At 36.9% G+C, this 26,752-nt stretch overlaps 1 protein-coding gene across 13 annotated transcripts in view; it reads left to right on the plus strand.

The window, feature by feature from the left end:
* Pdlim5 (PDZ and LIM domain 5) overlaps nt 1-26,752 on the plus strand; it is a 172,998-nt gene that overhangs the window by 66,549 nt on the left and 79,697 nt on the right. For all 13 annotated transcript variants that reach the window (XM_060392607.1, XM_060392609.1, XM_021659671.2 and 10 more), the window contains one exon: nt 25,047-25,089. In XM_060392607.1, coding sequence (XP_060248590.1) covers nt 25,047-25,089 — 43 coding nt within the window. The remainder of the gene's footprint in view (nt 1-25,046; nt 25,090-26,752) is intronic.

The following is a 26,752-nucleotide window of genomic DNA, read 5'->3' on the forward strand; positions in this document are numbered from 1 at the left end:
GGCTGGTCTGTGTACTTCACGTGCTGCTTGAACAGTTCATGTTTGGGGTTAAAAGTCACTGTGCTTTAATGCATGTCTATTCTGTGGGGAAATGGGGACTTTTCTGTGTTAAACTATTCACAGCACTTTTATTAATTTCAATTATTTCTCCTGTTCTCCTAAGTACTTATTTTGTCCAGTTAATGAATCTTTGTCATTTTACCTTTAGCATACGTCACTAAAATAAATAAAATCATAGAAAGAGGAATTATATACCATTCCTAAAAATATTATGTAACCATTACCATTTGTTAACTAAAAATATATTTACAGGGATATGAAGTATATTTTTTTTCTAATTTATTTCATAGAGAGGAGAGAAACATAATATTTCCACCTTTGAGAAATGTGCAAGAGACAACATTTGTGTATCGATAGAATGGCTGGCCTTTTACACAGGCTCATTCATGAATAGTAAAGTTATCACTGTCTATTGTATATATTAGGGCCTTTAGCCATGCTATTTCATCAGGTCTTTTCAACAGCTTTGGGTTACTAGAGTAGTTTTCCTGCGGCTACTGTGTCAGTTACTACAAGCTGAGAGGTTAAAACAACAGAAGTGTATCCTGTTGCATGTTTAGAATCCAGAAATTTGCAATCAAAGCTCTAGTGGTGCTGTGTTTCCTGTGGGAGGAAACTTCTGCCTGACCCCTCCATGCTTCCACTGGATAGTGACACCTCTCCTTCCACTCAGAGAACTTTTAATATCTTGTAGATTGTATAATTTGTATGACATGGAATTTTGAGCTCTGCATACCTGGTGAACTGATTAGATCAAGCTAATAAGCATATGCATTACCTCATGTTAATTTTTGTGGCAAGAACATTTAAAATCTACGTTTTGCTTGGGTGGATGTCTTAGTGGATAAAGTGCTTGCTGTGCAAGTCTGAGGACCAGTTTGTATGCCCAGTACCTGTATAAAAATCCAGGCATGGCAGAGCCCTTCTGTAGCCCTCACATGGGGAAGATGGAAACAGCAAGTCTCTCCTCAACAGCATGCTCCAGGTTCATGGAGAGACCATGTCCAAGCAAGTCAGCCAGAGAGAACACCTGTCATTGACTTCTGTTTTCCATGGGCACATTTACCCGCAAACATGTGCACACTGAAATAAACAAAGGAATAATGTTTTTAAAAGCAGTTTTCAAGAATACAGTACATTTTTCCTAACCAGAATCACCATGTTATAAAATATTTTTATTCTTAGTGGTTTTAAAGAACATGATATGATGTCATTAACCATAATTACTATGTTACACAATAGACCCCTTGAATTCATTCCTCTGAAATTTTGTCCAGTTCCTCCCAAAAGGCTCTCCATCTTTTTTACCCCTAATAATCACCATGGTACTTTCTACTCCTGTAAGTTCATCTCTTCTGGATTCTGCATATATATGATAATTAGTAATGTTTGCCTTTATGTGCCTGGCTTAGCGTACCTAAAACAATTTCTATAGGCTATTTTCTCCTTTTTAAAAGGTAGCTTAAGTAGTAGAGTATGTGCTTACCATACTTGAGATCCTGTGTTCTATTTCTAGCACCAGAATAATGACAGCAATGGTGATGATGATGGTGATGATGATGATGATGATCATGCCTTCGATGTTTTTGTAGCATTTTTTTTTGATGCTTTCCTTCATTGATTAACAGGTTAACTAATCTCCTATCTTGACTATTGTATATAATGATTCGATGAACATAGGGGTGCAGATACTGTGTCAGCACACTGAGATTTCCTTTGGGGATATACACACATGCGCGTGCGCGCGCACACACACACACACACACACACACACACACACACACACACAGACATTTATTCAGTAGTAAGAATGTTAGGTCAACTAATAGTTTCCTTATTAAAATGTTGAGAAGCCTCCATTCAGTGTCTAAGTAATTTCCATTACCATCCACAGCATATATCATGCCCCTTTCCTCTGTATCCTTCCCAATCCTTTTAATGCTAACATTCCTTGTGTTTGCCTCAGCCTGGTTTCTACCTCTGAGGTCAATTTGCCTCTTCCTCTTCAATGTTATGTCTTTTCTTTCTTATGAAGACAGTTGTTCTTGATTTAGGGCCTATGTGGATAATTCAGGATGATTTTATTGAGAAGTTTTAACTTAATTACGTCTGGAAAGATCTCCTTTCCAGAGAGTTAATACCTAGCTCTATAGTAGGGCCTGTGGGAGCTGTCATTCAATGTGACTCTACTTCCTCATGTCCTCATTTTACAGGGAGACATGGTCTGAGAAAATCCTGGAAGTGGTCAGGCATGAGTAGGAGCTGTCCATCTTCATCTCCACAATGTGACACCATGCTTCCTTATTCTACTCTTATTTGTAGATGGCTTGTTTTGAAGCCTTACCAGTTTGATCTCGAGTTCTTTATGCATAGCTGGTCAGTTTTTGTTATTGATTGTGTGGCTTTTCTTTTGGAAGGTACAAGCCTAAGATATATTGGTGAATATTGTAAAGACAAGTGTTTTCTTTTCTCCCAGTTTATTGAAACTAACTTCAGCTTATATAGTTCATCATCAAGAGAAGCCAAGGCAGCAGCTCAAGGGGATGGGAGGCAGGCATTAAAGCATGAAGAAACATTGCTTCCTCAGCTATCTTTCTTATACAGTACAGGTCCTCCTTCCTAGGATAACATTACCGGCCGTGGGCTGGGCCCTCTTTTGTTATTTATTAATTAGGAAAATGCCTCACAGGTGTGTCCATAGGTCCGTCTCGTAGAAGCGGTTCTTCATTTGGGGTTTCTTCTTCCCAGGTGACTAGGTTTGTGTTAGGTTGGCAGTTGAAGTTGGCTGTGACATATGTCATGATTAACTCTCTTGTTTTTCTTGTTTAGTGAAACTAATCAAAATCATCAGACTTCTAATCCTGACTTCATCACTTATTGGCCTTGATGAACAGATTTCTTTAGTTTTTATAATTTGTTTGTTTACTCGTAAGTCAGGAAACTCTGGTTTGTAGGTATTATTTCTTTTTGGCAGGGTGTCATCGTTTATAATGCCTGCAGTTGAATTCAAAGTCTCATACATGTTGGGCAAGCCCTCTCTCACCAAGCCATATTCCCAGTCCATTGGCCTAGTGTGAAACTGGATGTTAAGACTCTATTGCTGAAGACACCTGTTTTAATTAGTCTGGTTTCTCTAAAGGAGCAGAGCTGATAGAATGGAAAAGAAATATATATATATTTGGTTTGTTAGAGTGGCTTACAAGCTGTGGTCAGAGTAGCCCAACAGTAGCTATCTCCTGATTTAAAAAAAAAAAAAACAAAAAAAAAACCAACTAGGAATCTGCTTGTTCAGTGCATGAGAATGGACTTATCAGCAGTCACAGTCTGGTGCTGGAGTCCCAGCGAGGTCATAGAGAGCTGCTGGTTTTCAGTCTATTAGAATCCCAAAGAAGCAGTTCTAATATCAGTGAAAGAATACCTCAGCAAGAGGGATGAACTGACTAGTGAGAGTGAGGTCAAGTAGGCAACAAAGCAAAAACTTCATTCTTTGTAGGCTGCCACTATAAGGTGTGGCCCAGACTCAGTCTGGGTCTTCTTATCTAATGATCCAATCAAGGAAACCCCTCCTAGGCTTTCCCAGCTTCCTGGGTTTTAGTTGATTCCAGATATAGTCAAGTTGACAGCCAAGAGATCCAGCATTCGGTATACTTAGCTGATAGAACATGGAGAAGCCATGATAATGACAAGTTTCTGAATTAAATCTCACTCCACAAGTTAAAACCCATAATTGGCCCCATCACTGGGGTCAAGAACTTGTGGATAGACAGGTCACAGACCTGAGGGCAGAACCTGCTACTGTTCTACTAAATGGACATAGTATTAAACCAGCTCCTAATGAGTTATTCTTGTACCCACAGATTAGGACTTTTCTCAACCCTCATCAGGGAAGCTTCTCACAGTAGATGGCAGTTAACACAGAGACTTAACAACTAGTCAAGATGCAGAGAATAAGAGACTAGAGTACTCAGCCTTAAATGGGACATTTATACTATGTCGTCCTCCCAAGGCCCGGAAATCAATACATGAGGCGGAGTGGAAGGAGGGTAAGAGCCAGAGGCAATGGCTGAGTATCAGGATACAGTGTTTTCTACATACAACAGGGAAGATAAGCATGAATTCACAATGACTGAGACAGCATGCATAAGACCTGTGTAAGCTCAAGCCTGACAGTATTCCAGGATGAAGCAGGGAGATGGGTATTGCAGTCTAGCTGAAGAGCTTTTAGCAATAACTTCTGGAAGAAGGAGGGTGAGATCTTGTTAAGAGTTGGTCCCTATGCTTGGATGGCCCCACACACCCAAGACTCTATATGGGCAGCTTAAACTGAACAAGATGAACAACAACAACAAAAGACAGATGGAAGGGAATTGGGGAATGGGGCAGGGAGGGTGAATATGATGAAAATTTATGGTATGAAATTTGTGAAGAATTAATATAAAATTCCAAAAGGACAAATCACAGTGAATCTAATTTTACAGGAAAAAATAAGGGCTGAGATTTTGGTGAGTACTTTGCCTGAATTAAACTTGTAATTAAACAATTTTTAAGCTTTATTTAGTGTGTAGGCTCTGTTTGCATGTCTGTGTACCATGTGTGTACAGTGTCTGTGGAAACCAGAATTGGGCATCAGATCCTCTGAGCTGCCACGTGGGTAATGAGAAATTGAACCCAGGTCTACTGGAAGAGCAGCTGGTGCTCTTTTAATTTAATATGTGAAGTTGGGCCTATATCTGGGATTGTGCAATAGCAGCAATAAAAATATACTGATAGATACACAGTAAATGGATGAGCCCAGATATGCTTTGTATGTGACTGATGAGTGTTTATTGCCGGTTAACAAGGCTTACTGACTATATAAACATGCCTCTTTCATCCTGTGTGAGTATCCCTGTGGGGAAAACCTCAGAAACAAAACTGGTAGATTAAAAGGTATGTCCATAGGAAAGGAAGGTTGCTTTGTTTTGTTTTTAAGTAAAGGGATTTTTCAGCAAATAACCAAATACTCTTATACAGAACCTCCTCACTGCCTGTGAGTTTGAAGCTTGGAAGCATGTCCCCAGAGTGCAAATGAAGATCAATTAAGTTCACATAGTGTCATAAGCTTGATTAAGGGCAAACAAGAACTTGACTGATACTTTGTGCAAATATTTACTTAGAGCAGGCAAGAATGTAGGAGACTAAGGCTGGTAACCAATAGGAGTAAGGACACAAAGGCCAGTGTTATGTAGGTACTTAGCAGCTCAGATGGGCCCTTTCAGCTCATAGATGTACTTCTAAGACAATTCAGAGTTTGGGATTTATATGACGAAGAAACTGAAACAAAATAGAGAGCATGACCAGATTTGAGGGACATCAAATCATCGTACAAAGGAAACTGCATAGGGAAAGTGGTGAGTTGAGAAATGCATATTTATCTGCAAACTGTGTTCAGGCTTACAGGGAAGTGGGTGTGCCCTGAAGAAGATTAGATGAATTCCTAACGTGTTTCTAAAGCAGAGGCCTGTGAGTCACCGGAAGGGAATAAACAGGCTCTTTGTGTTTGACATCTCTTAGTTCACCTCTATTATTTCTTTTACCTTTGACTTAGGAAAATGTCACAAAAGTTCAGTTTTTTTTTTTTTTGTCTCATTTCTGGAATGCATATGAGCCATTTCTATGGAAACCACCCAAATTTAGCTCTTATCTCCCTTGTTTTCTGAGGTAGCTCTCCAAATAAGTGAGGTGGAGTGAGAGTTTTGGTCCATCGCATTTCTGTCTTCCTGGTAATAAATAAAAATACTTAATGTTAGGATCATGCTTCTGCTTTCAGGATCCTCTTTATAAAAGCATTACAACACATAGACTTAAAAAGTATAAGGCTTTATACACACACACACACACATTAGGTGAATCAGAGATGGAAAGTCTGGAGGCATTGTTAAGTGCTGACTATGTCCTTGTAAGCTCCATTGCCACACTCCATATGCTAGTAAACACTGTGGCTATTTCCAGAGCTTATCATTACTTCTTAGTTTAACCTTGGTGTACTATCTCCAGTGACGTGCTAGATTAATTGATGCAATTCAAAGTGTCCCTCAAAGACACTGTGGACTGAGAAAGCTTCCATGACTTGTAGGTCCATAATCATCTGTTTTGGAACTCTTAACAATTGTGATTGTGAAATGCAACTGTGTCCAACAGAAATTCTCTGTATTTGTGGTGCAAAAGGGAATAGTATAGCATTTACAACTAATGGTGTTTTAATTATTTATCACTAAAATTATCCCTCATATCTTGGCATACTCTGTAAAAGCTAGAAAGAAATTCATGAAAACAGCATGTAACATTTCTTGGAAAGCTCATACCCAGACTGAGACTAAGGTATATGCTTACGCATAGAAAGAACTAAAAACACAGGAAGTCGTTAAGAGATGAGAAAGCTTGAATTTTACATTCTGATTAAGACTTCCGATGAACAGTACAGCCTGGAGAATAGTTTAGAAACATAGAAGGACAGAAGAAAGGACTCCCATCTTAGATCAGAAAGAATATAAACTAAGGGCAGGGTGAAATGTGTAACAGGCAGCCACACATCATCATCTTATGCTAACCTAGAAAAGATCACTTCTATGTAGGAATTTTCTGTAGGTTAGGGAAGTGTAAAGGGTTTTTTGTTGTTTCTCAATAAAGCTGTCCTTTGAGGAGAATACTTACTGAAAGCCTGTTTTCTGCCAGTGTTTTCTAGCAAGTGCTACAGACAGTCACCTGAGGGCTGCTGGATGGACTCTCCATAGAGCCTCAACCATAACATTCCGACTCAGGTTACCATGTCAAAGCCGAACTGTAAGAATTTATAAATGATCAGTAAGTCAATAGATTTACTTTAGCCTTTCCCCAAATAAGAGCCCAAAACTTGACCGAGTTTACAAGGTTTGGCATAGTTGACTAGCGTCCATCCCAAAGACAGTAATTCTATATTCTCACTCTATAGCTCAGGAAAAGACTCAGTTCTTACTCAGCTGTCTCACGTCTTTCCATTTTTTTATAGCAATGGCTTGACAAGCACATGATATTAAATCTGCATGAATATGAGAATTTAAATCAATGCACTGGTTATGTTATTAGCCACCTGTCCATGTTTGAACTGTGAAAAAAGACACAGTAAGGACTGAAGTCAGCTCTCAAAGGAAGGTCTCACACGGCAGCAGAGGTTGAGTTATTCTCTAGGAAGAACTGCAGGACTGGAAGAAGCTTCCTTTTTTGCTGCAGCCTTCAGGGAGGCTGATGGATTTTTTTTTCCTGTGTGTGTGGTCATGTTATTTAGATGTTAAATAGTCAAAGAGATTGCCTAGTCAAGTTTTAAAGGTAGGAGCTTTGATTCTGCCTAAAGGTTTTGAAGATTAATCATTGTTTTTAGCTGCTACCAAATTCCTGACAAGAGTTTTCACAGCTGCGATGACCTGTGAATATACACACATGTTTTTACTACTTTAGCTGTAAAACAGACATTTTGATGACTGTTTTTTATGTGTTGCTGCAGTTAGCTATTTTCTGAGTTTGGGGAACTCCACTCCCAGCAGCAGCCATATATTGCATTTGGTGACACTGTTTCTTAACAGTGTAATGTATATATTCTGGCATAATTTTAAGCTGTCTACAAGTCTTCACATAGAATGACTGAGAGATTTGGTCAAAGAACTGTGGTTAACATTCTTGTGCTCGGAAAAAATAAGGGGGAAATGGATGTATTGTTTAAAAGCCTGTATGATGAAATAGATTATATCGCACTTAGGTTCTCTAAAATAGACTAAATTCCAACGCTTTTGCTTGTTTTTGTGTTTTGAGACAATGCCCTGCTGTGTAGCCAAGAGTGGTTTGAGCTCTTTTTCCTGTCTCAGTTTCCCTCCCAAATTCTGGGACTATAGGCATTTGAAAAATTCTACCTCACAAATATTATCTACTCACTTTTAAGTGCTCTGGAGAAATAGTGTTGCCTTTAACTTCTGCATAATAATTTTAACTATGCATAATATGACTGCAGGAGAACATTTTTTGATTAACTGAGTGAAAGTGGATATAAAAATATCTGAAATTAGCTGCCTGTTCTAGGTGAAAATATCCTAATAGATAAGTTCCATATAAACATGAAGCAATTATATGACATTTTCCTCAAGAAAAAAATGCATAACCAAGAGAATGAATCATGAAGGAAGGAATTTTTTGTTTTTATTTTGTTGGTAAAATAGTGGCATTTAAAATTGGCTAAAAACCTAGCAGAGCAGTGGTGGTACAGCCTTTAATCCCAGCACTGGGGAGGTAGAGGCAGGGCAGACAACATAGCTAGTTCTAAGGGCAGCCAGGGCAACATAAAGAAACTCTGTCTCGAAATACAAAGAAAAAGAAAAGAAAAATTGCCTAAAAACAGATGTAGGAATAGTGCCTACAGCCTAAAGGCATACAGCAGGGCCATGAGACACATGTGTGATGTGCTCACAGAGTTTGGGGAGGACAGGAAATCAGTCTTTTGAAGACATTTTCATCTCAGCAAAAGTGACCGGTGATTTCTCTTGTTTACAGCTCTAAGTAGTAAACTTTTACTAACTCCTAAATGCTCGGTTTTATTCGTTTTCCGACATCACCCTTTGGTAGATGAAGATTTCACCTGGCCCGGGTATATGGCTCCGTGGTAAGGTGCTTGCCTATGCTGCTGTGGGCTAGTCCCCAACACCTTATTTCAAAACAAAACAAGACTCAACTTGAGTTCTGTTTCTCTTTTCATCTTCTCAGGCTATGGTTGAGTGTGGTTGGTCGTTTAGTAATAATTTCCTAAAGGTCCTTATTAATTCTCATGGCAAATCATGGGCAATTTCAGCATATCAGTACATGGAACACACAGAGAGCACCTGCTGTTGTGGGCCCAGAGGAGTGTGTCCTCACTCGGCCTTGTGGACTTTTCGTAATCTGGGCTGTGTGCCCCATACCAGAGCTTACCATCCATAGCCTGTGCTTGGTATCTACACACTTGCAGTCTGGCTCTTGCATGGTGAGAAATTCAGCTTTTCACGTAGTATGTGTATGTATGACATTAGAGGAAGAGTTAATTTGGTAAGCTTATAGTTGTGAACATACTTGTGAAAAAAATTAAAGTCATTTCTTCTCTTTATACTTTTGGTGTACTTACACCGTTCTAGTGTTCTCTGTACACAGTGTCTCTGCCAGTCACTTTATCATGGAAGTCACTAAACCTGTGGGTCACTACTCCCTTAGGGCAGAACAACCCGTCTGAGTCCATCCGAAAACACAGATGCTTACATTATGATTCATAACAGTGACAAAATTGCAGTTGTGAAATAGCAATGAAAATAAATTTGGGATTGGGCGTCACTACAACATGCAGCATCAGGAAAGTTGAGGACCACTGCCCTGAGACTGCACTGCACTCTCTCTGGAGTTAGGTTTATTGACTCTCTATTATTGTATACTGTTTCTACAATGTTGTTTTTAATCTAAGAGATTGAGAATCACATTATCCCTTTCTCAAGTAGGCATTCATCCGTGTCACAAAGGCAGTCTTCTAACAAAGACAGATGAAGAGAAGAAAACAGGCAGGTGACTCAGACCTGAAATCCCTACACATAGAAATCTGAGGAAAGATGTACATGTTCCAGGCCAGCTTGGGCTACCATGTGAGGTCATAAGATCCTGTCTTTAGAAAAGAATCTTAGCTGTTCTTTTCTTTTCTTACAAACAATTTAGTACATATTCTAGACTTTTCCTCTCTGTGTATCTCCAGGTATGTACATAGGCACATATGCAGAGATGTATGTATAAACACACATAGTATCCTTTTACATATCTTCAGGAAGACAGACCTGTACAACTGCTACATGAGTGCTCATGAAGGAGACAGCATCAGCCACATAGTTTAATTCTGTGTGTGAGAGTGTATTGTATAATGGCGTAAAGAGTTTCTAGGAAGGAATGGCAGTATAAAACTTGAACATATTTTGACGTTGTAAAAAGCTTATCATCTTTCTTTACAGTAAAATGCCTTTCTCACATGCCAAAAGCTGGTAGAGCCACTGTAGAACAAACATCTTGAAATTCAAAATGTGCGAATAGGTTCAGATTTTGGAACATTTCTGATTTCATGCTTGGGATCAGAATTGCTTAAATGTAGAGTGCAGGTATTCCATAAGTATGAGCACCTTTGAAGTCGGAGACACCCTACTTGCAAGCATTTTTTTTTTATAAAGGATACTATACATTGAGAAAGAGAGAGAAAAAATACTCATTCCTGATATGTTTAAACTTGACAACTGTTTTTTATTCTATAATTTTGATTTAGTAGAAGTGAACATCTGTATGAAACATCCTTCTTTTCATCTTCCCTTTAGCCACTCAGCTTTGATTTGAAATTTTCATCTGTTAGTGCAAAAGTGCTGGAGTAGTAAACTAGACTGTTCTTGATGAATTTACTCGTGAATGTTCTGTACGGTGATTATAATGTTAAGCAGTTTGATTTATTTCATAAACATAGGGGAGGGACCTACAAACTCTAGGCCATTTTGCTAATCATATAAGCTATGTTTAGTATGAGATAATTTACACTTGGTGCATAGGTTAGTGGAGGTGGAAGTGTACATGTGTGGTATATAGCTGTAGTACCTGTGTGTGAGCATATGGGTTTGTATATCAGAGCTCGGACATACGAAGCCCAGAATAAGACGTTAGGTTTTCCTCTGATGCTGTCTATATTATTGTGTTGAAACAGGGCCTCTCATCGATCCAAGCTTATCATATTGCTTAGGCTGGCAGGCAAGCAAACTCTCAGGATATACCTGTCATGGCTCCTTAACTCCAGGAGATATAGGCTCTCATGGAAGTGCCCTGCTTTTTATGTAGCTGCTGGGGATTTAAACTTAGGTCCTTATGGTTGCTGAAGAGGTCCTCTTACAAACTAAGACATCTCCGCAACCTTTTAAATTTGTTTTCCATTTAACTTTTTTGCAGTGCATAATTTAATCCTCTGAGAGTAACATCTTTTATAGAAGAAGCCTAGAAATTATGTAGTGGGGACTGTTTTAATGATGGTATTGAGCTGTAAGATTTGCTCAGCTCCAAACACAATTCATGTTTTTATTTTCTTGACATTCAGTTGTTTCATTGTGTGTCATTAAATGAGACACAGTTATTATGCTTCTCTTTGAATTTTAAAATAGTGGTGCCTTTTTTAATAAAATAGAATGCTAGTTTTCACATTCAGTAGAAAGGACAACAAAATCGCCTTTAAGCTGTTCTCTCAGAACTTTGATCCTCCTGTCTCCAAGAGTACTCAACATGTCAGACTCTGCCCTGTAGGATCTGAGCGCAGATCCACTGCGAAGGGCTAGTGGAGTTTGCGGCCTTTTCCTTGTGCATCACCCAGAGATGCAGTGATTTTATCTATTTTCCACAGCATGGCTCTAAATATTTCAAATGTAACCATGAAATGAAAGCAGTCAAGGATTATTAATACTAATCTTATATGCAATAATAAAAAAAATTGGAGCTGCAGGGCTTGGTTGCTTCTTTGGTTTTGTTCTAGGTAAGATTCTAAAAATATCAATTCTCCCTTCTATTGTTTTCTACAAAATGACATGTCATTTTCTGAGGGTAACAAAAAATTAGGGGCTTATTGTGAATGGATGGTGATATTGGAGGTTTACTATCAAACTTATGCAAATATTTATGGTTAAGGTTTTTTTTTTGACCTAGAACATTTCAGTTGTAACTGATTTTCAGCAATTTTTTTTGTTGTCTTTGTATACTAAAAAAAAAATCATACTATGGAATTATGATTTTAATTTTATTAGTAGGAAATTGTGATCATTTTGTGTAGATCACTTTATTTTTTCCTATTTTGAAAATTTTAAGTAAAAATTTCAAGTAAAATTTTAAGTAAAATTTATTTATTATGACTTTGATGTTTATACTATGTAAAGGAAAGCTGGGTGGTCTGCTCTGTTTTTTTTTTTTTCTTTGTTTGTTTTTTACTTCTCTAACTATTGTTGAAGAATTTTTTCAGATTTCAGAAACTATTATAGTTGTCTTACTGTCTAACTTTATCAGACATAGACCTTAGAAAATATTGAGGGCACAAACCTTTGGGGTGTTTCTAAAAATATAATTTTCTGAACCAGATCTTTTGCTACTGCTGTTTAGCTATACTATACTTCTATAAATGTCCCTTATAAGTAAGTAGTTGCTTTTAGCCACCCTCAAGAATACCCTAATACACTTAAACTACTAGTCTCCTTCAGAACTCAAACAAGTCACCAAGTGTGATGAGTCATTCAGCATCTTGTTTTCATATAGACACAGAAGTATAAGCAGATGCCAGGGTTTGCTTTGGGGTAGTTTTCCTTCGAAGAAAGAGATCAGTGAGATGCTGAAGTGCATACAATTTTATGTGACAGTCAGCTGAAAACAAGGCCATGGTTGAAAGCAGTCAGACTCTTAGATGTTGTGCATGTCAAAACTGGAACAAAGATTATAATGCAAGTTTAGTTTTCTGTAAATATGGATCCCATCATTAATTGAGGTATGCAGCTCACCACAGCCTTGGGTGTGGTCCATGAACACAGCTGCTGCTTTGATCTCTAATTATTACATTTTACTGCCATGTATGACTTGGCCTTCAGGTTCTATTACTAGTGATGTAAATGAAAGAGAAGGCTATAGTGGGTGGATAGAGACATAGATCGTTTTTGTTGTTTGTACCATCAGAACTTTTTTGTTCATAAAACTTAAGCAGTTGGAAGGATTTCTGGAGAAAAAATTAATATTGTGGATTTCTTCATGGGGATTAGGAGTAGCAATTGTTTACTTGTGAAAGCTTCTTTTTATTATTTCCTTTATTTCTTAATGATAATATAATTATGTCATTTCTACTTCCCTTTCTTCCCTCCAAACTCTCCTATATACTCTTCCTTGCTCTCTTTCAAATTCATGACCTCTTTTTTCATTAATTGTGCACACACTCTCTCTCTCTCTCTCTCTCTCACACACTCAGTCATTCATTTCTAAATACATGAATACAGCCTTCCTCGTCTGTATAATGTTACTTGTGTGTATGTTTTCAGGGCTGACCATTTGGTGTTGTATAACTAGTTGGTGTGCTCTTCCCTGGAGAATGGTTTCTTGTGCGTATAGACTCCCAGTTTCAATCAATGAACTGCTTTTAGAGGCATCCACAGGCTACATTGCCATGAAACATTGTCTCTGATAGAAACTGCATATTACTGCACACCATGGGACTCTTAAGTGATTTTCTTGTATCTAGAGTTCATGTTAAAGCAAAGAGGATACTGCAGAAGAGAGTTATTGAGTTCACATTGTTCGTGAGAATTGCTTTCTCTTATATAGCACTATAGAAATGAACACAGCCACCACAGCCCTGACTGTTTAGAAGACAGGACCTTATCTGGGTCTTATCTGGGGACTTAGGAATGACTCATCATGTTCAGATGATTTCCAACTTGGGTTGTCTCATCTTGCATCACTGCCATACCTCTTTCCTTGTTATGGGAGCAAGAACTTATATTTTCTAAAAATAATACTGGTGAGGTGGCTTTTATAAATTGTATTGTTTAGTGTTAAAGTCTTCTCTCATAAGAGACAAGGTTCTAGAATAAAATTACAGCTGACATTTGTATTCAGTTTTTCAAATCACGGAGGTTAATAAACACAGCTGACACAATGACAGTCTACTTATATAGCAAATACAGTACTAAGTACTTTACACTTGCTTTAAATTTAGTTTGCCATTGTTATTCCGTTTTGTTGAAAAATCAGTAAATGGAGGCTATACGGTTAGAATCTAGGCAATCTGTTTTTAAACCAGGTGCTATCCTGGATGGTTTAGGGACCATGATAATGGCCAGATAAAGATGAATAATAATAAAAAATGAACCAGATAAAGATGAATAATAATAAAAAATCAACCAGATAAAGATGAATAATAATAAAAAATATCGTTTGCTTATCCTTGAGGCCAGTGTAAGTACCAGGTTTATTTGATTTCTGTTCTGGTTCTTCCTGCCTGTCCTGTTTTAGAAATACATAACTGCAAAATAAAATAAAATAAAATAAAATAAAATAAAATAAAATAAAATAAAATAAAACAATTAGGTAATATAAGCAGATTGTCAGAATTAAAAAATAAAGGAAACGAAACATATGCTACAGTCTATATGATAGAGATATTTGTATTTTCAAGAGCTTGAAGAGATCTTGGGGACCATTGAGCTAATCTTCCCATATACAAGCATTTCTGAAGCAGCAGTTTTGGTCCTGGTTGGGCATCGCTACTTGATGGTCATTTTGGTCACACAGCTCCATTGTAGAGAATGTGCCTAGAATTATAAATTCATCTTAGTGTTTGGCACGAACATTTTTAAAATAATTTATTTATTTTATGTATGTGGGTGTTTGGCCTGCATGTATGTTTGTGTAACACATGCATGTCTGGTTCCCCAGTTAGGCCAGGAGAGGGCTGCTGATCCTCTGGACCTGGAGTTCCAGCCCATTGTTAGCTATCATGTAGATACTGGGGATAGAGCTTGGGCTCTCTGGCAGAGCAGCCAGTACTCTTCACCTATTACCCATCTACCTTGCCCCAAGAAGAAGAATATTTTTTAAACACAGTGAATAAGTTAAACAAAATGGTTTTGAAAAAAGAATGCTTATCTTGAGAGAAATAAGGAACCTTAATGCTAACATTATTAAACAAACATGTTGGTTTGTTGAAAAGGGTTCTTTAGAGATTACTGGATAGAGCATTGTGTTTGCTCTGTTCATTCCTCATCCTTTGAGATCCCACAAGGAGAGGAAATTAACATGATAAGAATCCATTCTTCTAGAAGTCTTTTCAGAGATTATCAGTGACTGTGTTAGGAAAGCAGCAGAGTAGAGAGTAGAGGGGGCGCTTTTCTTCCATGAAAGAATCTACTACATTTTCAAACACGAAAGCTCTATTTAGTTAAGAATTATGTATACCTCCTAAAGGACGTCATTGTGAGAACAGCACATACGATCTGTAGTCATCATTTGTAATCTCAGTAGTTATCTTAGAATTAGATTTGGTGGGGATGAGCTTTGAAGACACATCCTGTAGAGAACCTTCTGTTGCTAAGGGTGCTGTTACATCTGTTTCTATTGTGCATTTGAGTATATTACTGCATGCACTACTCTTTAGAAGTTAAAACTAGTTAGCTCTTTTTGTACAGGGATGCGGTTTCAGGACAACACAGTACATATTAGTGTGTGACCATTGTTAGCCAGAGTTCCAGTTTGTTAAATGGTTATAAAGCTGTCTCAGGCCTCTGCTTTTTTTCCCACTGTCTCTGTCTTTGAATCTGGATTAATGCTTATGATGCAGTTTATAGGTTCAAGACCAATATTCCCACAGCATGGGTCATGCGTGAAAATGTGTGTTTCACTTTCACTAGGTAGATCGTGACATTAAATATATTTCTTACTATATATTATGATAAAATGTTTGGAAATAGTTTTTTTAGGGCAGAACTACTCAATTATTTGTGGGCCCTGGGCTAGTTGCACTGTGACCTTTTTGTTGCTGGCCTTGATGAGGCAGTTGAAATAGCATTCAGAACTTCTCGTAGAGGTTGGGCACTGCCAGAGCTTTCTAGTCCGATCAGAGGAACTGTCCACTGAACTGGTATAGGACAGCTTGGGCTTTGTGCTTCATGTTGTAAGCAGTGTTGTGTTGAATACTCTTCTAGATTGCTTCCAAGTAATGGAAACTGAAGACAAAGATGGAGATAGGTAGTTAATTTGGATCATGACCTTGTCCTTTATTGAATTAAGTGTACCATTTGCTTAGCTGTTGTCAGATTTTCTCTCTATGATGAGGAACAGGGATTAGCGTTGAGAAGATAAGTCATGTTTCATATGGTTGCTATGTTAAAAAGACAACGTAGTACTTTGTTAACATTGAAATGCTTTGGAATTTTGATTTGTCCTAAGAGTTACAACAAAATCCTTGAAATTATCAGTCAAAAATATAAGCAAAACTGTGTTCTTTTACAAACAACCAGTTTCTATAAGCAGAAAGTTTCATAGTAAGTAAAAGAAAATGGAATGAGCTTTCTTTTCTCTGTGATCATAGAAATATGAATAAATCACAAAGGACTTAGTAATATTCAAAAGTATGTATAAATTTAGCTGATTAAATTTTCTTTTGTTAAGATTAATACTATTATAACTTGGATTAATTTGAAACTTCAGTGATGAGGGTACTGGGCAAGATTCTACTTCTTAACTGATAAATGAGAGTTAAGAACTGACTTTGAAACTTAAGCCAGGTAATTTTAAATGCCTTGACTCTGAGTATCTACCTCTAGATTAAAGACAAAAACCTAAACTCAGCCATTAGTTTTTAACTGTTAAGTCAATGGAAAAATTAGGCTGAGATTTTAAGAAAAAAATTCATAGTGTATGTTTTTCACAAACACAGGCCCAATATATGCCTAATAAGGCTGTGTTGAATACTGGAATGCTTATCCCTTTAAATTTTACTATAATACCTAAAAATACCCTCTTTACAAAATTTTGTAATGACTTGTTTTGTGTAGACAAGAACAGCAAAGAGGATGTGTTTGGAGAAAGTGAGCCCCAGGCGATCCTGATCTTAGTGCCAGTCACTGTACACTGGCACCCCAGAGAGCTTGGTGACTGAGAGCTAGCAAAGCCATGTAGAGGACTGGATCTCTGTCACTAACCTAAACCTTCCCACTGGTTAGTTACTTGTCCTGCTTCTTGAAGAATCACCCTTACTGTTGAAGATTTTAGATGAAAGGCAGCATTTTGTTATCTCTTTGGGACTCTTGAGTTTTCCTACAAGAGCAAACTGGTCTTGAGGTTATGAGTTGTGCCTGCCTGTGCCACCTCACGACCCTCAGCTAATAGCTGATTTTTACCAAGGTTTTCCCGAGCACTTAGTTAACTTTTATCCATCGCTTGAAGTCTGTGAAAATAGTTATAACTATTTTTATTGATGATTTTATCGATGACTGTAATATGAACCATCTCCATTTCCTGAGCATTGTAGCAGTGTGACAATAGATAGGAAGATGGAAAAACACAAATTAAACTCTTCCTTTGTTACAAGCAGGTTACTTGCTTTGCAAGCCCATTGTTTTCATGTTGGTAATAAGTACTATGAATGTGGTGTTGTTTTTTTTTCTCTACCTTAAAACTGGAAGAAAGGATTTTTCTCTTTCATGTTTTTAATAAAGGTATTATTGCCTATGTATAGACTTGAGTGGGAAAAGCATGGGGACTATGCTGGACAACCATTTTCATTAACGAACACAGTATATTCATTTACTTGTTATTTTAGAATGTTTTAGAACTGTTACCAGTAGTTAAAGTATGTGAGTGCAGAAGGCAAGGGTATTTAGTAGTACATAAGAAATGAATTGAGACACAGAATGCATTGTTGAAAGTAGGCTTAAATCAAACTTGTACTCTCACCAGACTTCTGGAATCAGCACCTGTGAATGTCATGTGAATGGTGGTTTGGAAATTTAGATTTATTTATAAGTAGTATGAAAATTTGAGGTAGAGGTGGTAAGAGTATTGAACGGGTAGCACCTTCCATCTGCAGAAGAATAATAATAGAAGTTTATTATTTTCTATACCTATCAATTACTGGACCTACTAAAATGATTTAACCATTTTGCGGAATGATTCTGAGCTTAGAAACCCAAATGTCCATAGTTATGTGGGATTAGCTCCTAGAAGTTTTCTTGAAATCAGAACTGTAAAATAAACTACCTATAGGTCACACATTGGTTATGCCAGAACTTGAGAGCATGAAGCATGAAGGCCAGCCTGTAAAACCATGTGCAACACACACACACACACACACACACACACACACACACAGAGAGAAAGAGAGAGAGAGAGAGAGAGAGAGAGAGAGAAATCTAAACAGATGCTGAAAGAGTATGCCTTAAAATCTGAGTATAGTCCACACTTTACTTGTGTGAATAAAGTTTTATTGAAACACAAACATTCTTATTGGTCCAGGTTTGTCTTTCCTTCTAAAAAGACAAAACTAAATAGTTGAATTAGAGCACATATGACCCACAGAGCCTACAGTATTTGCTGCCTGGTCCTTGTCAATAAACACTATTTCTTAAATTCAATTTGAAATATATTTTACTTTTTATATAAAACCATTGACTGAAATTGTACTTTCACATAATGAAATATCATAGTAAAACTGGATTATTGTGAACTTTAAAATTCCTTTTATTTAACTTTTAGCATATCTATCATCTGTCTATCTCTCTCTAACATTCCTTTATATAAAACATTTTGTAAATTACTAGCTTTCTCTTAGGTTATCCTGAGGTTGTTTTTAGTATGGATAAAAGACACAGTCGGCTGGTAGACATTTTTTCTTCAGAAAATAATATTGTGGAAATAAATGTAAAGTATAATTTTTCTTCCTCAGAAATAGAGAACGTTGTGAAATTTTGCCATAAATAACTTTAAGATATACAAAAATAAGGTATAGAATATGAAAACATTTAAAACAAATATAAAGTATAGTAAGATATTTTATAAATATATATGAGGGCAAGTAATTATTGCAGCTTTTTTAGGATGCTTGACCAAATCTATTTTTGTGAAATAATCACTAGATCAATTTAGGGTCTGTCTTGATTAATTTTGTGTGAACCTTTTTCTTTCTTCATACTGAACAAAATGACTTTGAATTCTTTTTTTTTTTCTTTTCTTTCAAGACAGGGTTTCCCTCATTAGAGCAGGCTGGCCTTGAACTCAAAAAGATCCTCCTGCCTCTGCCTCCCAAATGCTGGGATTAAAGGTGTGTGCCACCACACCAGGCTTAGAATTGATTCCTCCATAGCACCATTCTCTTTAATTTAGGATTCTGTTTGTCCTTAGTGATGACATATGCTGTGCTTGTTACCTTTTATGTCAAAATTCTGCAACAGTACACTGTATACATTTGATAGGTTGACAAATGAGGGCCAGGTATTACCAAGTAACACGTGAAAATTACCAAAGCCGCAGTTTCCAGGAGATAGGTTCCTTCTCTGTCTCTCAGAGCCACATTTGACTTATAGCCATGCGCAAGCACAAGGAAAGGGCCTTAACTATATGGCCAAAGCAGTGCCCATGTACCTGTCCCCTCTTTCTTCATCTGTGTGTAGATAGTCTATCCAAATTTGTGTTCCTTCTAGGGGTGAGCAATGTGTTTTGCTAGTTCCTGTAGTTAGGAGATGTGAAGAGGGAGAGAAAATACTTGCATAGCACATGCTTTTGGTAAACTGAAGGTTTTTATGTTTGATAAGTAACTATTTTGTGCTTTTACTTGTTGGAGGTTTGTGTGATGCTTGTATTTTGATGCTAATTACTGGCCCTCAAGATCTGGTTACTGCCTGCATATACCTATCCTTGTTGTGTAAACCTGCCTAAGACATTATACCTAACTGGTTGATTAAAAGGCCTAAAACCTGGGCAGGGCAGAATGGAGTAGGTGTGGCTAAGGTTCCCGGGCTTTGGGAAGAGGAGAATCACTTCAAGAAGACAGATGCACAGGAAGAGAGGAGGGAGGAGGATGCCATGATGGGTAGGCATGGAGAAGAAACCTCGTGAGCCAGGAGGAAGAACTCCAATAATGTTGTGGAAAGGCCCAGATGAAGAATAAAAGCAAGTATCTATAAGATTGTGGATGGAGGGTAGCCCCCATAGGAATGGTTAAGGAGGATGGCGTTGGATGGGGGCTGAGAAGTGGACGGTGAGGTTGAGGCAGCGTTGGTGAACTATCTGCCCAGCCTAAGGTATAAGGCAATTATAAAATCTAACAGGTGTTGGTGTCTTATTATTTGTGATAACAGGTTAAATAATACTGCCGGATAAATAGGGCAAATAATAAATAATATATAGTCCAACATCATTTAATTTACAATAACAGGAGATAGTCTCAGGTAATTTAGAAATGTCCAGGGAAGCGTTGCCACAAGTGCTCAAAATGCTTGGGCACTGAGGACAATGGAGTACAGAGGACTCTAAGAGACATCACTCTGCACTCTTGCATGTTTGCTTTCTTTCACATTTGGATGTGCTTTGTTATTATAAAGTGACATCTTTGTAATTAAAGTGATTAATGATGTGCCCTAGTGTTTATGGGTCCTAAGGTCAGGAGGTCCAAAGATTGTCATGCTGTGGGAAATTTAGAGCTCACCTCATAGAAGATGAACCAGATCCTGCATCCTTTCTACAGGGCTGTGTAAGGGAAATGTTAGATGACGTTCAAGGAGACAGCCAGCTATCAAAAGTAATGTGAACTAATCTTTATCCATAGTTCTGTTGCCTAGTTCCTTGTTCTTAAACATTATCATGAAAGTTTACTGGCTGCTTTTTAAAACAAAAGCTACATGGTTTTGTAAAGCAGTATAGGAAAATGCACCAGTTAAAAACATTCTTAAATACAGCTCCAGCCATTGGGTGTTCAGAGTTTTAGCTTTGTCTGATTCTTTTGTATCTAATCCGTGATAAAGCTATTGCTAATTTACAATCTTTCTTTTATATTCTTCATTCTAACTAGGACATCACAATTCTAGTTTTTAATAGGTCTGTTTGTTGTAACTGCAAACTCCTTTCAGCCGTTAAGCTGGAAGCTTTGAAACTGCTTATACTGAGTTGGGGATTTCGGTCTCAGAGACTGCTTTTCTAAGCAGAACGAGCAACTTTGAAAAGCTTGCTCTACCCACAGGGACAGCTTTGTTCTTTGCATTCGTATACTGGGGATAGTACTCAGCTAAGGCAGTGGTATCTCACCATCCAGGCTTACTCTTGTCACGGCTTCCACTAAGAAAGAACAATAAGCCTATTGTTGGGTCATGGCACTGTGCCATTGCCAGGACCTCAGCCGACTGGAAACTCGCCCTGCACAGGAGTGACTCGACCAGAGGGAGATGCAGTAGCTTGTGGTTTTCTTTTTTTAATCCTTTACCACCGTTTTAAAATATTCATTTGTTCAAATGTCTTAAATTTATTCCTTCCCAGGTAACCTGTGACACTGCTAAAAGAGAAAATGCTTACTGTTTGTCCAACTTAAAGAAAAATAATTATAACAAATTTAAATTTAGCAAATGCTTTTTCATATTTATATGTTATGGCTTTTTTCACAGAGAATACTAACTATATGTATTCATAGATACATTTAATAAAGGAAATAGAATTTTCTTCTTCTTTTGTAGTCAAATTATGTTTCAGACAAGGCATCCTGGGTATCTTATTAAACATAAAATTTAAGAGAGTACTAGTGAGACAAGAAAGATAAGTTGTGTGTAACCAAAAGTTTGTAGATTATACATTGTAAAGTTTTACGATTGTAAACTGAAATATTTCTTTCCCTTAATTTTACTACTCCTGGGAGACTTAAGTAAACATTTCAGACATTGCAAAGATCTGTTCATTCTTTAAGTATTTATTTAAAATGATGTTTCCCAAGCCCCACCCTCAACTCTACTCTTGAGAAATATTCCTAAATAACAAGCTGTCTTTTAAGTATGTTTGGATGGCAATCCATAGTGTTTTCTTTAGTTATTTAAGGTCTTCTGATTGACAATACATATAACTTGGCCTCCATGTTTTTCACATATCTTTTAGAGGTAGAAGGCTGTGTTTAGAGTTTTACAGGGCAGTTTCCTGTGAAATAAACTCTGAGAAAGTTTTTCTTATCAAAAATACATATTCACTGTATATATTAGGGAAGAGGTACACAAAAAAGGAGAAGAATCGTTTAAAGAGAACCTTTCCTAAAATGTAGGTAACAGTGTTGGTGTTTTATAGGTACATCATTAATATTGTGTTCTTATCATATAGTGCCAAAATGAAAAATGGTTTTGTGAACAATTTTAACGGTAAAAAAAGAAAACTTTATTGACCTAGCCTGAAAATTTACTTTAAAAGGCAAAGTAAAATATATTAACAGAATATTTCAAACTTTTGCTGAAATCGTCAACTTCAATAAATACTCAGATGTCACATGGTGCTAAGAACATAAGAAATATATGAATATATTAGCATATAAGAAACCTTTTTCAAAATTTAAAAATTCCATGGTTCATTTGGTAGCTAGAATTTAAAACAAAAGAGCTGATTTTTATTGCACTTTGTGGTGTAGCAGCCATTTCATTAGACATTTGATTACAAGCCAGTCTATTTTCCATGCAGTAGGATGTTTGTATAATGAACCCACCCTGGGATTTTGAGGGCATGTTGCCACTTTTCCTGAAATGCTTATCTTACATCTTGTGAAACCTTGTAAGAAGGCAAACAGGGTGTTTCACATTTAATTTTTTTCTCCAAGTTCATTGTTTTTTTCAATTGCTGTGTTTTTTTTTTCAATTGCTGTGTTTATAAACATTTCATTTAATAAAGTATGTTCAGATTCATTCTGAACATAGTAAATTGGGACAACAAAATTAGCGAAAAAACTGTTCTGGGCTTTTGTTGCTAACATTGCTTAAATTAGAGGGAGCACTAACAAAATGAGGGGATTTGTTTTAATATATATGTATATATTATTATTATGTATATATTATCTATATACATGTGTATATATATATATATATATATATATACATACATATGTATGTGATGTCTATATTTATCTTTAGTGGGCCAACCTGCTTGCTCACTTTGATGCTTTCCTCATGCTGGGCAAGCTGAACTATACCCCAGCCACATAGTATGACCTTTATATGTACATTACATTGCTAGACATGGGCTGTGGATCTCATCACATCCAGATGAAAAAGGATATTGGCTTTTCTATTTTGGCAAACTTTCAATAATGTCTTAGGTGATTTTAATGAGTAGATCCTTTGTGATTAAATTGGACTGTGAAATTCCAAGGAAGATTCCATTGTTCTATACTTGAACTTGTTCTTTGTTGTAATAACCCTCCAAGCTAAACAGTAGCTGTTTGAGAGAACACACGGAAAGTTATGCAACAGTACAGGGTATGACCTGTACTAAAGCAGCTGAGTGTTAGTACCCAGTGTGGCCTTTCATTAGGCGAGGCAACGATTCTGTTGGTGAAATTAGTTGTTATTGGAAAATTCAGCTGCTGCTGAAGTGTTGAGCAATGTTTATTACTAGGATATTTTTATTGAGAGATTCACTGTTCTGGATTATTTGTGAACTGTTGTATATTTTAAATAGAAAAAAAACTCATATTTTATATAAAAATTGTTATCAATACTTACCTATTACTTTTACATTCTTGGAATTCACCCTGATATTTTATTCTTGGACTGGTATAATATTGGAGGAATTAGATTGCTTCTGGTGTATTAAAAAAATAACATACAGTGGGGAATAGAAGAGAAGTTGGAGGGGAGAAAATGGGGGTCAGTTTGATCAAAACACATTATATGCATGTATGAAATTCTCAGCCAGCTCTTATAAAAGAATAAATAACACCTCAACATCAAGGAAATGCTCTGTATAGTATCAGTAGCTTTCTCACCTGCTAGTAAGCACGGCTATCTGTATAGTATCAGTAGCTTTCTCACCTGCTAGTAAGCACTGCTGTAAATTGTAGCAGTGTGGGGCTCAGCAGAAATCCTAAGTGGTTTGCTTGAACCCTGAAGCTCCTGCTTGGAAAGATGAAGATGACAGTTTTATTTTATAAGAGATAGTTGCTCTAAACCAATAGATGTTACTCTTCAGCCCACTATGCCAACAAGGCACACAGTGCAAAGTAAGACCAGGTTAAAAATACCAATCTACATGAAATACAAAGAGCCATCACAGGCCTGGAGTTTTCTTAGATTTTCCTTAATCTTTCCCCTGCACATTCATTACTGGTAATATATTACCTGCACTAACGTATGGACAAAGACAAGACATGGGTATTGCTTTTACTGAATGTGTAGCCTGGTGGATTAACTAAATTTATTAGTCTTTGGCATAACCTAGTAGTTACTATTATTGCTGCTCTGATGCACTGCCCTGGCAAAAACAAGTTCAGGAAGAGTGTGTTTTGTCTCAGCTTTTGGGTACGGTCTGCATGTTGGGGGAGGGATGGTGGCAGGAACTTGAAGCAGCCAGTCACATTACCTCTAACCAGGAATCACAGTCTAGGTGCCCATGGGATGATGATTCCCATAATCAAGATGTTGACCCCTCCCACGCCCCCATGACCCTCTGGTAGGGAATCTTTCACAGAGATGCTCAGAGGCATGTCTCCCAGGGGATTCTAGATTCATTTAAGTTGAAAGCCGATGTACATCAACTTGTATAAGTGTTTAAGTCTAAAGATACAGAGTAAATTACTTAATAAGAGACTTAGTTCAACCTAATTATAATTGTAAACATTCAGAATGAGACGCAGAATCTGTAGGTGTTCTGTTCTCACGAATGTCAGGAGAAAAGGCAGCTACTACTGGGAACCAAGATTTAGGTTGGGTTTTTGAAGAGCTGCTTTATATCAGGAAGTTATGCTACTTTACCTTTTAATGTGAGGATTGCTTTAGCATAGGCATAATAGAAAACAGGGTTGGTATTTTCTTTCCTTATTTGAGCTTGCAGACCTAGAAAAACTGAAGAAAAAAAAAAAAACCTTACAGTGCATGAGAATATTGGATCTTGTAGCACTGATTTCTAATTACATAAACTAATTAGATTAATACTGGCATTTGGGAGGCAGAGGCAGGTGGATCTCTGAGTTCTAGGCAAGCCTGGTCTATAAAGCAAATAACAGTACAGCCAAGCCTACGCAGAGAAACCCTATTTCAAACAAAAAAAAAAGATTGCAAATAATAAAAATGATTTATAAAGGTTATTAATTTTGATAATTTAATATCTTAAACTACATAAGTAGTAAAACTCTCTTGATGACATTTCTACATTGCCAGAGGTTAATTTGTTTTTTTCCCTTCTTTCCCCTCCAGAGCATCAGCTGCAGCCAAGCCCGAGCCAGTTGCTGTGCAGAAGGTGCGTTTATGGTTCAGCATCACTAGGCTCAGTCCATCTTGAGCCACCTTTGCTATTCATGTCTCAGGTCATATCAGCATTTCGTTTATATCCTCAGCACAGTTTTCCTTAAAAGGCAGAGAACAAAGTAGAAACCAGAACTTACAAAGTTACTGTATTAGTTAGGTTCTCTAGAGGAACAGAACTTTAGAACAGTTTCTCTGTGTGTAAAATGTATTTATCAGAATGGCTTACAATCTGTAGTCTAGCTAGTCCAACAGCGGGTGTCTCTCAAACCGTAGGTCCAAGAATCCAGTAGTTGTTCAGCTGGCCTTTACTATGTGCTGAAATCTGGAAGAAGTAGGCTCTAATGCCAGTGAAGGAATGGACTTGTTAGAGAGGCTAGGGCAAGCAGGTAAAGAGGGAAAGCTTCCATATTCCATGTACTTTATGCCATCAGAAGATGTGGTCCAGATTGAAGGTGGCTCTTTCCACCTCAAAAGATCTGGATTAAAAGATCTGCTTGGGCTAATTCCAGATGAGGTCAAGTGACAACCAAGCATAGCTGTCACAGCTGCTGTTTGTAATATTATATTATAAAACTATTTCTAAGCTCCTGCATTGCCCAAATTCCTTTCGTATTTACTTTTAATATTTTTATATTTTACTTTTAATTTTTTTATATTTACACATCTAAAAAACATTAGTAAGTAGCTACCCACAATGAATAGCACACCATTCCAAGGTGTTCTTGGGTTAGGTTATTGGCAAATATCCTGTTTTTTATCATAATTCCTCACATTATTGAAAGACAGTGTTTGTAGTCATCTGATTTATTCTCTTTGAAAATTTTCTTCCTCATTTTTTTGGCATTCAGTTGTTCACTTAATTGACTTGTTTTAGCCCTGTTTTTTTAATTAATCACAATTAATAAGATTATAAATTGCCTTTTTTCTTGTAATTAAACATGGAACTACCAGTATATATTTTCTTAAAGATGGATTTTCTTTTGTGGTGGTAGAGAGAAAGGTTTTTTTGGGGTTTGTTTTGTTTTGTTTTTCATGTTGTAGACACATATTTGAGAAAGCTTTGAGTATGAGTACAGATAAAGATACATTTTGTGATATTGGGTGACCACCAATTTTTGATGATTGGAGCAACTGGTCTTTCATATTAGGCTTTGACTCCTGGCAGTGGGGAAATATATAAGATCATGGTTTTCCTCATGAGACTTAAGTATTTTATTTTGGAAAAGGGAAAGAATTTTATTTTTATCTCTGAATAATATCTTCACACACAAAAGGAGGGAACAGAAGTGGACAGTAAGAGAGATTCAAGATAATTGGTTTTTGTTCTTTATATTTTCCCCCAAATTCTTTATTCATAATAACTATATAACTCTACTTTGGGTTAGGTGAATTCCCTTAGTTGAAGACTTTATAACTTGGTACTTTTTGTGACTCAAGTAGTTACATTGTGGAGAGAAATGAAATGTTAGATATATGGAATTATAATTGAAGCTTTGGTTATTTTAAAAGGAAGGTGTTTCAGTTAGTAATAGTTTGTTTATGTAGAGTAAAATTATTCATTTAAAATATATCTAAGATGATTTAATGATGTCCTTTAGGGTTTGTTTTTTTTTTTTTTTTTCTGGCTTTCCTTCTCTGTTTTCTAAATATTTTGA

Source organism: Meriones unguiculatus, chromosome 10 (genome assembly GCF_030254825.1).
Source record: "Meriones unguiculatus strain TT.TT164.6M chromosome 10, Bangor_MerUng_6.1, whole genome shotgun sequence".
In the NCBI taxonomy this organism is placed as follows: domain Eukaryota; kingdom Metazoa; phylum Chordata; class Mammalia; order Rodentia; family Muridae; genus Meriones; species Meriones unguiculatus.